Source organism: Crocodylus porosus, unplaced genomic scaffold (genome assembly GCF_001723895.1).
Source record: "Crocodylus porosus isolate Cpor-Errol unplaced genomic scaffold, CroPor_comp1, whole genome shotgun sequence".
Lineage (NCBI taxonomy): Eukaryota > Metazoa > Chordata > Crocodylia > Crocodylidae > Crocodylus > Crocodylus porosus.
In genome coordinates, this window is record NW_017728931.1 from 19,009,185 (window position 1) to 19,024,098 (window position 14,914).

At 42.4% G+C, this 14,914-nt stretch overlaps 1 protein-coding gene across 1 annotated transcript in view; it reads left to right on the forward strand.

The window, feature by feature from the left end:
• Positions 1 to 14,914, forward strand: part of PHF21B (PHD finger protein 21B) — a 261,411-nt gene that overhangs the window by 210,326 nt on the left and 36,171 nt on the right. Inside the window, exons 4-5 of the mRNA XM_019544307.1 lie at positions 6,719 to 7,066; positions 10,224 to 10,346. Coding sequence (XP_019399852.1) covers positions 6,719 to 7,066; positions 10,224 to 10,346 — 471 coding nt within the window. The remainder of the gene's footprint in view (positions 1 to 6,718; positions 7,067 to 10,223; positions 10,347 to 14,914) is intronic.

The following is a 14,914-nucleotide window of genomic DNA, read 5'->3' on the forward strand; positions in this document are numbered from 1 at the left end:
TTTTGTTTTTCTGGCATGCCGGCACTCTGGCACCTTCCAAGGTAGGCATTATGGGTTTTTTTGGCACTGCGGCCAAAAAATGTTGTCTACCCCTCTTTACTGTTAGAAACAGACATAACTTCATTGAAGCTAAAGCTACATCCATTTACAGCAGCTGAGGACATACTTACACCACATTGTACTAATTTTTATCAGCCACTGCTAATGTTTTCTCTGTGCCCCCCTAAAGCCACTCAGAAATTAAAGAGCTCTGTCTATTGCTACAGTGGCTTTGCTTCTGTGACGTGAATTGTGCCAAATCCATTTCTGAGTTTTTGTTTCTAAGCTATCAGTACAAGGGGGAAGTGAAAATAAAGTGTGAATAATGCTTTTCTCCTGATACATTGCTGAGCTGAAAAATACATGCTCAGGCAGATCAGTCCTGGCAGTATGAGAACCTGCTTGATGCTGAACTTCCTCAAGCTGATATCTGATAGTGGGGAAGGAGGAGGGATTTCAGTCTTGCTAACAAAGATCTAACAAGATCCAGTGACTAGAAGCTCATATAAGACAGACTTGGCTTTGAAAGAGGACATAAATATCTAGCTGTGAGGGTAAACACTGGGACAAGTTACCAGGGATAGTTGTGGACTCATCATCGCTTGAATTCTTTAAAACTAGATTAGCAATCTTTTTGCAAGAGGTATTTTAATCCAGTTTCTAGGCGATTATATCACATCTTTAGCTAGTGTGCATACACTTAGTCATAATGTTCTCCTCTGGCCTTAGAACTTCAGTTTCCCTGTTCATCCCCTTTCTTCATAGGCCATGAGGAGAACAAGATTGCCTGCATTTCTTTTCATAGTCTCACATGACTTACAGCTCTGCATTAAGACAGTGTTATCTCTTTTCATACTCTTCAACTACAGTCACTTTGGGACTTGGGAAAGAATTTTTCAGGTCAGATTGAGGAGGAATCTTGGTGGTTATTATTGCTGCTTGGGAGACAAGGTCAGATGATAGTTTTGTCCTTTTCTGTGGTATAAGCTCCCTCACTTTTACATGAAGTATCTTTATTCACGCATATCTCACCCACTCAAGAGAGAGGGAGTTAGCCATATTAGTCTGAAATTAGACTGAGGACAGGGCACAATGGCACCTTATAGACAAAGGGTGGGCAATTATTTGGTCCTGCAGGCCAGTTAGGCTGTTTTGGGGACCTGGTGTGTTCTGGTCACCACCCCTGCCCCCTGCAACAGCACAGAGCCCACACACCCTGTGGCTCCACACCACCACTGCCACCAGCACCCAGCAGCAGCTGAGCTCACAGCCCTGGCACCAGTCCACCCCACACCCACTCCAGATTTGCCCCAGCCAGAGCAGACCAGTTCCAGACCAGCCAAGACATATGTGCGCAGCCCTGCCCTGGCCCACCCCAGGCCTACTCTGGATTGGCCTGCCCACGATGAGTAGCAGCAGCAGTGGCAGCAGCCAGGCAAAAGCTACTGTTGGGCATAGGGGAAATGTGGCCACTTCCCCTTCGCCGTTGCAGGGCCCCTCTTGATGCAGCTACTTGGAGGCTGTCCTGCAGCTCCTCTCTGCCACCACCACCACCACCAGCACTATCTCTGGGCTTCCCAGCAGGGCAGCAGTGGTAGTGGAGAGGAGCTGCAAGGCAGCCTGGGCACAGGCTCTAGGCAGCCACAGCAAGAAGGGCCCGGCAGCAGTGAGCAGGAGGTGACTACTTTTCCCCACATAGCAGCAGCAACTTCTGCCCAGCCATTGCCACTGCCGCTTATCATAGGCAGACACAGGGTGGGCCTTGGTCAAGGGTGTGCCTTTAGGTCCTGGCTGGTCCAGACCTGGTCTATTATGGCTGGAGTGAATCCAGCAGGGCCAGGGCTTAGATTGTGTGCATGGGTTCCACCAGACTCCATGGGGCTGGTGCCAGCAGCTGCAGCAGCTAGAAGGAGCCACTACTGCCTGGGCTGCCTAGAAATGAAGTTGAGGTGTGGAGCCACCCCAGCCCTGCCATGGATGCACCATGTGGCCCATGGGCTATATTTTGCCCACCCCTGTTATAGACTAACTCATTTAGAGAGACATGAGCTTTCGTAGGCTACAGCCACAGTCAGATGCTATGAATATAGACCTAATTTTCACTAGTTTCAAACTTTTTAGACTATTTGTTGCTTTATTTCTTTCCTTTTCTAAACTTCTTTCCCCCTACATATGGTGTGTCTTCCGTAATGTGCATAAGTTCCATCTGTACTATAGTCATTCAAATGTTCTTCAGTATAATGCAACATATTTAGCACTGCATACCTCCAGGCACATTCCACTTCCCATTTTGTAGACTGGGCACTACCAAACCATACTCTCCAGTATTCTGCTGCCATTGGTTAATCAATACAAGTATCACCCCCCAAAATTTAAATTTCAGTTCCTTATGAATGGCAAAGAATTCACACCAGTCTTTTTCATCTCTCTATTTCTCTCGCTGACAGTGTTTTCATCTTTCAATAATATCGTAGCAGTGTGTTTTAATGTGAAAAGGCAATAAAAAATGTCTATTCCTTTAATGAAGTTGTGCAGGTAGTCAGTGCTTGTCCTTAGCATTTAGCTTCAAAGGATGGGGCATGATAGAAGATAGAGCACTGTAGGGAGACTGGTGTTCCCTGCCAGCGTTTTCCCATAGAAGCCTATCTGCAGAGTAGGTAACTGTTTAGTTTTATTTTCATTACTTAACTGGTGTGAGGCACACCTACAGCTTTTGGATAGCTCTCCCATTCTATTCTTGTGACTATGGAAATAAACAAATGCCCAATCACATGAATAAACTATAGAATATCTGGAGCTCAGTAATTATTAAGACAATGCAGTACCTCTATTTTATCACAAGATGGCAGAAAATACCCAGTGTGTATCTAGTGATCTTGTAGAATGGAATATTTAAATATCAATACTGGGTAGTAACTATGCTTCTATTTTATAGTGAAACAAGATAAATTTATAAATTGCTTTGTGTTTATAATTGTATACAGTGTATGCATGGAATAGATACCAATGTATATGTAAAAATTATTTTTGCATCTTATTTTTATTTATTTTTATTAAATAAACAGATGAAAACATACATATAGAAATATAATTAAATTTAAATTTAAAAAAATTAAAACAAGACTGTTGTTAATAGATGGAATGACAAGTAGTTTTGAGTACAGGCTATTAAACTGATTTTTATCAATCTTGATTTGTTTTATGGATCTCAGTGGAACTTAACCAAACCAAATTTGAGATCTGTTAAACCAGTAATAGACCTGGTATTTTATTTTCCAATTTATGCTTCTAAAAAGGGCCTACTTTTTCAGACATTAGCTAAATGGGTCAGAGTGAAGGTTAAATTTTTAACTATACTTATCATTCTTGACTTCCAGATGTTTTGTTTTTCATCCTTATAGATTTACTAATATTGGTCTCCTCATCATTATATTTCTGTAACTGACACATGATAAACTAATCACAGACAAATATATCAAGGTCTTGCTTAGGATGTAACATAAATAACAACAGGAGAATGTAGTGAAATTATTGGAGTAGGAACTAGAGGACTTAGGTTAAGCATTTATGCCTCAGTTTTCACCATTAGTAGACACGGGTAATATTTCCATAGTTTTTGTATATGTTGTGGAGCTCAATTTATAGAACACTTATACCATATATGGTTCAAAATAGGAGTCCATAATTGATTTCTCTAGTTCATATTTAGTCCATGTTCCTGAACTACTTCTTCAGAACAGTTGATCTGCTAACAGATTCATGTTTTAGACTTCTCTCTTAAAACATGTTAGCCTTTGTGCTTATCTAGTGTCTTTCCTCTGAAGTTGTTAAATTGATATTATAGAAAGCATATACAATATGACTAAGGGAGAGAGAAAGCTCAAGGAAGGTTTATTCAGTATTAGATAATCAAATTAATTTTAAGACTGTGTTACTGAACTTTTTAAACTTAATATTTGGCACAAAAATAGTAGAGCTAACTTTGAGATCAAGAGTAGTAGTGTATCTTAGTGGACAGAGCATTGCATTGGAAGCCAGTTCCTGACCTGTCATGTCACCCTGGGTGAGATGCTTCACATTTCTATGATTTTGCTTCCTCTCCTACTTTTTGTCACCTTTTCTGATTAGATTGTGATCCCCTCAAAGCAGGAAGTATGCCGTGCTACATTACAAATGATATGTCTGTAAAGATATTTTCTGTGCCTGCCAAAGGGTGTTTTTGCCTGAAAGCTTGCAATTAAAGAGATTTTTTTTTGCTAAAATCTAATTGGTTTAATAAAAGATATCACCTCTGCCACAATGTCTGTAATGTTGCAGTTAATACAAGGGATCCTGAGGCCCTGATCAAAACTGAGGCCCCTGAGACCGTATAGTACAAGTAATATAAATATGTTGTAATAGGCATAAGCACAGTATGCAACTTCATGGGACTTTGTTGTCTCACCTAATGGTCTCCTTGGGGAGCAATGGATACACCCTTTGTTTGACAGCATGCAAATGGACAGCCAGGCATCTTCATTTAATTATTCTCGTAAGCTGAAGACTGAAGCCAACATCTTTAGAATGCCTGTTGTAAACTAAAGTGTAGTGACATAGACAGCTGTTTTCAGTGCATGGCTGTTATAAATTGTCATCTCTCTTCACAGTAGGGAAGGTGCAAAAAGTGACAGACAAAATAAATACACAGGGAACTGACTGTTATATATGATCACATTAATGAATGAGCTAGGAGCAAGGTTAACTTCATGAGTAGCAGTTTAAATTATTTATATTTAATCTTGAAACTGTACTTAACACATTGTTAAGTTAGCACCAGGTTGACAGGATGGTATTAATTACATTGGTAGAAGTCTATAACATTAACAGAGCACAAACACTGAATCCAAGCGTTCTGGTTTCAGAATCTCTGGTCTCATTTGTACAGTTGTTTGAGTTGCTTCCTTTTTCAGAGAGTCTCCCCTTTTTTGTTTATATTTAGAAGCTCCTGTTACGAACTCACTTAGCCTCAGTTTTGAATTAGCTCTTTACTCACAATTGTGAAACATCAAATCTGTTTCCTGTTGTATGAGCCTAAAAAAGAATGTTCTCCATGCTTTCAGAAACTGAATCTTAAAAACATAAGGATCTCCAGTGTACCAGTAGATACACAAGATATGCATTCCCTGAAATCCTGTAATGGTCCAGTTCCCACTGTGTAATTAATACCAAGAATGGCACATCCTTCAGTGCAGGGCATTATTTCACTCTCAGGTGTTCATTCTTTTAAAAAGTATTTGGATTACTCATCACACTGTTCAGTAAATGTGACTTGTAGGGGTTCACTGATAGAGATTTTGGGGGCTGATATTGATAGCCAATTTTTAAGGAAGCATACCGATCTGATTTCCAATACTCAGACTGGCAGCTTGGAGAGCTGTGTGCAGCTGGTAAGTCTGTTGTAGTTCAAGGGGAGGGAGGAGAGAAGGGCCGTTGGGGGCAGATCAAGGCCCCTGCAGTGAGGGAGGAGTGGGGCTGGGGCTGGTGCAGGCATTGCCTGGGTGGGGCGGGGTGTGGAATGGAGCTGTATCTTGTCTGGAGGGCATGGAGGATGGCTCCCACCATTGCGTACAACCTGGGAGGGCATGGAGGGGGGCACGTGCTTCCAGATCTGTGTAGGGTGGGGCAGGCTCCATATGTGGGCTGGGGTCAGGGCTGCACTAAGCTCTTTCTGGCAGGGGCCGGGTTGGGCTGGGCTGCGATAGGGGTGGGTGATAGTGCTGGGAGGGAGCTATGAGCGGGCAGCAGCTGCCCCAAAATTCACTGTAGGCCCCTCAACTTTCGTTCCCAGCACTGATGTTGCCTGCCGCAAGCACAGCCCCAGCTCAACCCCTCCCCACCATGCACCAAGAAGAGTCCAGCACAGCTCCGGCCCCAGTCCACAGTGGCAGCCCACCCAACCTGTGCCTTGTATAGATCTAGGGGAATTTGCCCTCCTTATGCCCTCCCAGGTTGTGCACACTGGTGGGAACTGCACCCCCCTGCACTTCCCAGACAACCTATGACTCTGTCCCATGCCCTGCCCCAGCTCCAGCTCCACTCCCCACATCACTGTAGGGGCCTTGATATGCCCCCAACCACATCCCATCCCTCCCCACTCCCCTTCTCCCACAGCAGACTTACCAGCTGAACACAGCTCTCCAAGCTGCCAGACTGCATTCCTCACTGCCTATGTTCTGTGCTGTGGCTCCACACATGCACAGGCCATTTATCAGCCAAATTATCAGCCACATCAGGTCAATTTCTGATACAGTAAATATTCCTTATATAGGCACCGATCCAATATTGGACCTATGTATTGGTGCATCTCTAGTGACTTGAATAATGTTTGTATAGATATCAGCTAACAAAAGCAGGGAATTGATTTTTTTCCTTTTGTTTAGTACTGCAGTAAGGTAAGGACCATGAAATAACTGGAAATACCACAAAATGTTGGGAATTTATATACAAGTACATGATTGACTGATTGACTGTCTGTTTAGAATTGCTGTTATATTTTTCAAGACTCTACAGTTGCATGGTTAATACAGTTAGAAGTTGTTTAGGCCAGGCATATGTATAGCATGTATTTTGTGTTAGTATGTTAATATATACTGTTATTATGTAAGATAATGTTTAACAATGTCTACTTCTCTCTTTTTAGGTTAGGCCAAAGACCCTGATTCCGGACAGCCTTCCTATTTCCCCATGCAGAGACCAACCATCCAAACAGCCTCCTGCTTTCCAAAAGGCAACAGTAGTCAGCATCAAAAACCCCAGCCCTGCTCTCCCCACTGCCAATAACACTGTCAGCCATGTACAGACACTTAACAGCAAGTCACACAGTGTTGAGTCTGCATCCATTTCATCACCTCTGAGCAGTGCAGGTGTGGCCTATGCCATCATATCCACCTCCCCAAACAATGCAGCTCCTATCAGCACCAGCGCTACTGTCTCTGTGGTCAATGATAGCATTAAAGTACAGCCACTCCTCATCAGTGCTGACAGCAAGGTACGTCTTGATCCTGTAATGCATACTTACATCAAGTGTCAGAATAATATTGCAAATACAGGCACTGTGTTCCCAGTGGTTTGAAAAACTCTGTATAAAGTGACGCCAGCAGTTCCTTTCGAATAAGCGGAAAGCAATGAGAATGTTTTTAAGGGGACACATGGAATATAATAAATACTAAGCTGTGTATCTGGGTACATTTTTCCTCTGCTTGTCTGAGAAAGAAAGTTTGACAGTGTATAGCTTGATGTTAGTGGAACCATCAACTCTCCTTTCAAAGCAGTCCTAATCAATGAGACTTGGAACTCTGACCATGCTCAAATGTCCTCTTAAGTTTTCCTTGAATTATAAGACTGATAGTATGTAGACAAATCTTGCAGTCTCTTAATACTTAAAACTCTTGGGGGCTATATAAAGTAAACAGGTGTATATTTCAGAGGGAAGTCCGGGAAGGTGTAGGGTTTCAGAGCTGATCATGAACTGAACTGGTAGAAAGCATTCAGCTATAGTTTCATAGTTGGTAGGGTCGGAAGAGCCCTGAGCAGATCATCAAGTCCAACCCTCTGCCATGGGCAGGAAAGAGTACTGGGGTCAAACGACCCCAGCTAGGTGATTATTTAGCCTCCTTTTGAAGACCCCCAGGGTAGGAGCGAGCACCACTTCCCTTGGAAGTTGGTTCTAGATTCTGGCTGCCCTGACTGTGAAGTACTGCTTCCTGATATCTAGCCTGAATCTACTCTCAGTCAACTTATGGCCATTATTCCTTGTTACTCCCAGTAGTGCTCGGGGGAACAGGGACTCTCCCATTGCCTGCTGGTCCCCCTTGGCCAGTTTATAGACAGCCACCAGATCCCCTCTCAGCCCTCTTGTGAAGGCTGAACAGGTTCAGGTCCCATAGCCTCTCTTCCTAGTGCCTGCCCTGCTGACCCCTAATCATGAGAGTGGCCCTCCTCTGGATCCTCTCGATGTTGTCCACATCCCTCCTTGAAGTATACCTTAGAAAACAGTGGACAGGTACAAGAGGGAGTATCTTGAAACAAAGCATGTAAATTTAAAAAAATTAAAAATTAAAAAAAAAATTATACTATGAAATACCTGTTTACAGTTCATACAGTTTCTAAGCTTTGGAACACAAGAATTATACATTTACAGTAGCAGACGTAAGATTATGAAAGAATTTTAAAAAATTAAAGTAGCTATTATAGAATGTCCAGAGTAGTTTAGTTATTGAGATCATATTATTTTGGTTCTTGTTGGCAAAGCATGGTTTAATATACCAGTAGGAACAAATACAGAAGGTAGATGGTTTCAAAATAAATATGTGAAGCAGGCATCTCTTCCATGATTCACTAACATAATTTATTTTTCTCTTAATCTGTTACCAGCAAAAGAATTATCCCCACTTAAGCACTTGAATCTTTTACCGTGAATAACTGAAGATAAAATATATGAAGGAGTAATATTGATTAAAAGTAAGGAATAATCCTGTAAGTGTCAGAAAGATGAGCTTGTCCTTAGCATAGTCCTTAGCATCCTTTTGTTAAGCATATACAATCACATGAGTCATATAAATAGTTTTGTGCTTAGATTTTGTTCTTTTCACTGTTTTTTTAATGGCATCGAAGACCCTGGACACAAGACACATTTGCATCAGTGCAACTGATCTGCATATGAGTGTAATAAAGGAACAGATCTGCAGTGGGCAGCTTCACACTGATGTAACTTCAGCTGAGAAATTCAATTAAAAGTTCAATTAAAGGCATGGTGGGATATGATTAGAGATCTACTCAAATTGTGATTTCATAGAAATCACGAAATCAGGTGCTGTCCATGAAGAAAAAATATACTAAAACTAAAATGCTGACTCCAATGGGAGCCTGCAGTCCTCCTTGCCGAGTAGCCCACTGAGGGGAAAGAGAAGAAGGGGGCTGTTGGCATGAAGGGGAGCAAGCAAGATGGCTGCCACTCCTATTGTTTGAGAGGGCTGCCTGTTGCACAGCCCTGCCCCCCTCCAACAATCAGTGGCAAGGTGCGGGGATTTAAGTTGGAAAGCCCTCTCCTCTAATCAGCAGCGGGTGCAGGGCCACTGGGGCCCCTCAGTGAATTAGAGGCATTGGAGGGGGGTGGGGAAGAGGAATCCTGTTGCAATCAGCTTGCAAATATGGTGGCCAGCCTTGCAATTTGCCCACAAAATCATCTGCCTGCCTCCTTGAGTTGGGTAGACCCGTAAATATGATCTGTGATCCCAACGGTCATGCTTCCTGCCATGCCACATGTGGGATTGGGGATCAGCTCCAGTTGTGCCCTACTGCCAAGTCTCTCTTTTAGCAAGCCAAGTGCCTGGTGCACCCATGGTTCAGACTACTCTTTACTTCAGTGTGCTCCTGAGACTGGGAGTGTAATGAGCTGACTGGCACTCCCAGCATTTGCCCCAGAGCCCTTCAAGGCTCCAACGAACTCCTGAGTCTCTGGCCACATGTTGAATTTAAGGCATGATTGGAACCAGCCACGAAGTTATTGCACATATTTTGTATAATAAATTTGTGACTTATTTCCTGTTTTATTGTGCCATTAATTGCATGTCTGTGTGGCTGGGTTACTATTTGAGACGTGATTAACTGGTTAATCACATCTTAAGTGTAACATCTGCCAAGGGCCCAACTTACACTTGGTGTAGAATTCCTTCAGAAAAAAAAATGAGGTTAAAACTACAGTAGTGTAAGTCATCTATATAGCTATTACCATAGAAGTAGTTAATTGTGGAAGAAAAACCAGGCTGGTTCCTACTCCCCTGCTACCTTGTGGTTAAGCGCTGTAATAATACCAGCTACATAGACATACATGCAGCCATTTTCAGGCATATAAAGAAGTGTTACATTTTCAAAAATGTAGGTGCTAACAACTCACTTTTACCTTAGGAAGTGAAGTTCCTATGCACCTTTAATAATCAGGGTACTTCATTTTAGGAATCTGAATATGGCTATGGGAACCTAACAATTGGCAACCAGATTTTTAAAATGTTGGCGCTTGAATTTGATTTATTGCTTTTTTAGCAGATGTTTGCCTCAGCTCCTCAGTGAAGGGTCAAGGATATGTATTAGGAAAATCTTATTGAAATAGTGAACTCTCCTTTCTTAATTCTGTTATTATCTTATAGGTTATCATTATTCAGCCTCCAGTCCAAACCCAGACAGAAAGTAAAGTGGAGACAAAGAAATCTCCTGAAGAGTCAGCTCAGGGACCCCCTGCTACCAAAAAGAAAAAGGAGGAAAATCCAGAGGTAATATGAGAAAAACAAAAAAACACCTGTCTTTCTTCATAAATGAGATTCACTACTGTTCATTTATGTAAGACAATTTCGAAAGGGCCTTATGGGTACAATTATGGAGTTTGTGTCCCCAAGTCAGTTCGTTGCTTTGCCTCACTACACTACGCATATGTAATTGAAGTAATTACTTATGCAGTTAGGTGCACCTGCATGTTTTCATTGCATCTCTAAAATCTTTGTAATTAAGGAAATGGAAGAGTTACAAATCTGATAGCAGTTCCAGCCCAAGGCATAAGTGTAGCTACTGTACTTACTTAACTATGAGATGAGGTGTTTTTTCCCCCAATGAGCATGGGGGAATTTATAAATTTTCCATATGTAGAATCATATATTGAACTGAGGGGTTGCGTTATTCAGGAACATCTTATATTTGAGCAAATGTGGTATTTTTCTTATGAAATGTATACCAACTTAATATATTAATATCTGTTATTAAATGTATAACATCAGATTTATAGGATGCTTAGTGAGACTGAGGTAACATTTTTGGAAGCTAGGTTTTGCATTTTCTAATTGTGAGAAAAGTTTTACAATTTTTATACTGCATGTAATATAGTTTTAACTAGATTCATCATTTCTTTCCACATATTTACAGATACTTGCTGACCCCCAAATTAACAAGAAATACATTAAAAACCTTAATTAGGGTTACCATATTTCCAGCATCAAACAAGAGGTCACCTGGGATGGGGAGAAAGGGGAAGAGAGCGGGGATGGGCATACGATTGTGAGCAGACAGTGCCCAGGCCCATGCCCTGCTGCCCCTCACTCCTAAGTTCCTGCTCCCCAGCCCTGCCAGCCTCCCCTCACTCCCAACCCACAGCCCCTGCCCCCCAGCCTTGTCGGTGCCCCTCACTCCTGACCCGCAGCCCCCTGCTCCCCAGCAGCTCCTGCATTGAGCATGTGCCTTCTCTCTCTCTCTCTCTCTCTGTCTCTCTCTCTCTCTGTCTCTCTGTCTCTCTCTCTCTCTCTCTCTCTCTCACACACACAGAGTCTCTTTACCTGGGTTGCCAGGGCCCATGTGGGGAGCATGTGACCCCCAATAGCCAGTCACGGTAGCCACTGCTCCCAGCCTCCAGCCCAGGAGAGCAGAGGAAGAGCAAAAAACCCAGACATTCGCTCTTATTTTGAAAACCCACCTGGGTATAGCACAGGAGGCCAAAAAAGAGGAGATGTCCAGGAAAACCTAGACATATGATAACCCTAAGTCCTTAATAATACAATTAATAATTGAAAAGGAAATAATAACTGAAATAAGTGGAAAGGGAATTTAGATGAAAGAAAATATCTTGTATGATTTGCATTTTATATGTAAACTAATATATGAACCATAAGTGTCAAAATATATTGCAAATATAGGCACTATGTTCCCAGTAACATCATTATCTTCAACCACCTTTTGCTATACAGTAGAATCTCTTTCTAGTAGAAAGAACTTTATATCATATCTTCAGTAAATTTGTGCTGACCAAGTATTCTTGGAGCTGTAAATTAAAAGGATTATTACAGAATAATTCTATAGTTCTGTTTGGAATAAGACACGTGTGTGCGTGCGCACACACATATCTATCTATATATATCTATCTATATACAGATATATATATATAGGTAGATACACACACACACAAGGTGGGAAAAATTGTGTATTATATTCTGAGGTGTGTTGTATGCAAGAAAATACAGTAACTTTAATATGTAAGTGTGTGTGTGTGTTTGTGTGTTTACATACAAACCCACACTAAAATTACTATATTTTCTTCCATACAACACACCTCAGAATATAGTACATGCCTTGTTTTTGAAAGGTAGAATGAAGAAAAGTAGATTTTTCCAGCCTTATGGCTGCACTGAACAGAGACAGGTTAATCTTAAACTGACTCTACCTCCTTTTCCTGCTTAGGCTCATAGGAGCAGCTAGCAAACAGCAAAAGTATCCTAAGAAAAGTTACCTTAATTATTGAAACATCAAGACCATTAAAAAGGAAAAAGGACCGTTAACACCTGTGGAGTGAAAAACAATGGTTCATTAAGTCATTTGACTCCTTCCACTGCCTGAATAGTAATGCTGCTGCACTGTGGAGCAGCAATCAAAGCAGGGTGCTTCTGAAGCAGAAAATCAGCTTCCCTGCTTAATACTTGCAACTCAGTTTTGGAAGTCTTGACTTTTTGGGGGGAAAGTGCATGTTGTATGTGAGAAAATGTGGTGAAAAATTAAGAGTTTTATGTAATAAAAGCAGTACTAAATATCTGAAATTCCAAAAAGCAAATGTACTTATAATAACAGAAGATTGAGCAAATGTTTTTCATAGAGATTGTTGAGTTGTTCCTTTGTTTTGAACATATGGGAAATCAAAATGAATAATCTGCTCACTCTACATCTCCCCACCCTGTTTTTCCTATTTTTTTCATAACAAAGTTAAAATTCTTGTTTGAGCAGTTGTGTCGAAATACTTCTCAGTTTCTTCTTGGCAAAAGTGACAGTGGGACAGAGCCCCTGACCTGCACAACATTCTAGATTGGTGTTAATTATTAGTCAAATTGCCTGTTGGTAACATATGTTCTTTCTTTAGTCATGTTCTGTTTTTTTAGGCTAGAAACACAAACATTGCACCCCCTAAGCAGGGGTTCTAGAAAAATGATCTTAGTGAATTCTCTACTCCCTGGGGTTTTAAGCATCACATGAAGATTCAGTGTCACTTAATGTTAGAACTTTGGGTACCAAGGGACAAATTCTTACGCAGTACTTCTTCACTAAGCATATTTGGGAAGATGGAGGGTCTTGCATAACATTGTTCCTCTTGGGATGCTTCCTGTTAGCCTCAGTCCTCAGATCTATCTCCAGTGAGCCAAATTTGGATCCTGAGCCCCATCAGACAGCAGGCATCAGTTATCTGTCTGTATTCTAGTTAACTCGGCCTCTAAGATGGGTCATAAAGAGCACCACTAGAAAGTTTGAATCAAGGTATAGGATTAGGGTTACCATATTTCCAGTTCTAAAAAAGAGGATATCTTTCGAGCTGGGAGTGGATATATGGTTATGAGGGGAAGTGATATGATGATGCCCTGGCCCTGCCCAAGCCACAGACCCCAGACCTGCTGCAGCCCCTCACTAAGGAACCAGGGACCCCTGGTCCTGCCAGTACCCCTCACTCCCAACCCGCAGTACCCTTCCCCCTTGGGCCATGCTGGTACCCCTTACTCCCAACCCACAGTTTCTCCCATCCCTGCTGGTGACCCTCACTCCTAACCCACAGCACCCTGCCCCACACTCTGGACCCACAGTCTCCAGCCCCTCACTTCCAAGCCTCAGCCCCCTGCTGTTTCTGTCACCCAGCTGCTCACCCCATAACCTTTTCCCCACTGTGGGCTGCTACCTATAACTTAGCCCCCTCCACAAGTTGCAGTCCCACATCCCATGTTGATCAGATGCCACTGCAAGAGGAATAGATCAAAAGCGGCAGGTACTAGGATTGCGGGAGTGCCATCTCTGCAGAGGCAGAGAAACTAAACTGAAGTTGGTAGGTGCTAGGACCCTGGGGACATCTCCCCTGCTCCCAGGCAGCCAGGCATTTCCTGGCTGCAGTCCAGGTACCTGGACAGCTTCTACCAGTGCCAGCAGCCACTGGCTCCCCTTGCACAGCTGAACTGAGCAGAGCAAATTCCCAGATAGTTGATTAGATTTAAAAAACGCACCTAGACAGAGAATGGAGGATCAAAAAAGAGGACATGTCCAGGAAAACCCAGACTTATGGTAATCCTAGATAGGTTACTTTCTCCTTTGATGACTGAGTCCATGCAGAAGAATCTTCTGTGTTTGACTTATCTCTGGCTCAACAGTTGGGGCGCAGTGGAGAGTCTAAGAAGGGTCCTTCTGGACTATTCAGAAGGTGCAGTGGGAGCTCGTAAACAAAGGCTGTATCTATTCGTGCACCCATCCTCCAGCACCCATGTTGCCCTGTGGGGTAAGGCCAACCCTCAAGATCTCAATATTGTGCTGTTAGACAGGAGGATGTGACACAATTGCACATATACAAACACAGAAATCAATTAGGTGCATACAAACACACACTACCAGCTCAGGCACATACACATCCAAACCAGCCTAGGCATATACATACCTATCACCAGTTCAAGCACATACACTATACACCCCAAAAGTTAGACACAGATTATTAATTCATATATCATGCACACAATGACATATATATATAAATGTCAGGAAAGAAACTGAGGCAGAAACCTGATTGCTCAGGGGAAAAGGAAAAGGCAGTGGGGATAAGACAGTGGCAAAGAAACAGGGGACTTGGAGGCAGAGAAGAGCTCAGGACAGTTGTTAGAGGTGGCCAGAAGCAGGAGAGGGAGAAATGAGACCGAAGTTAGAGGAGTGAGGAACGGAGATTGGAGCAGGGCCAAACCACAGTAAAGCAAAACCCAACTTAGGGGTCCAATTAACAGTTTTATTAAACAGACAACACACTACACAGCCCCATGAAGTTATTTGTTCACACACACACACACAC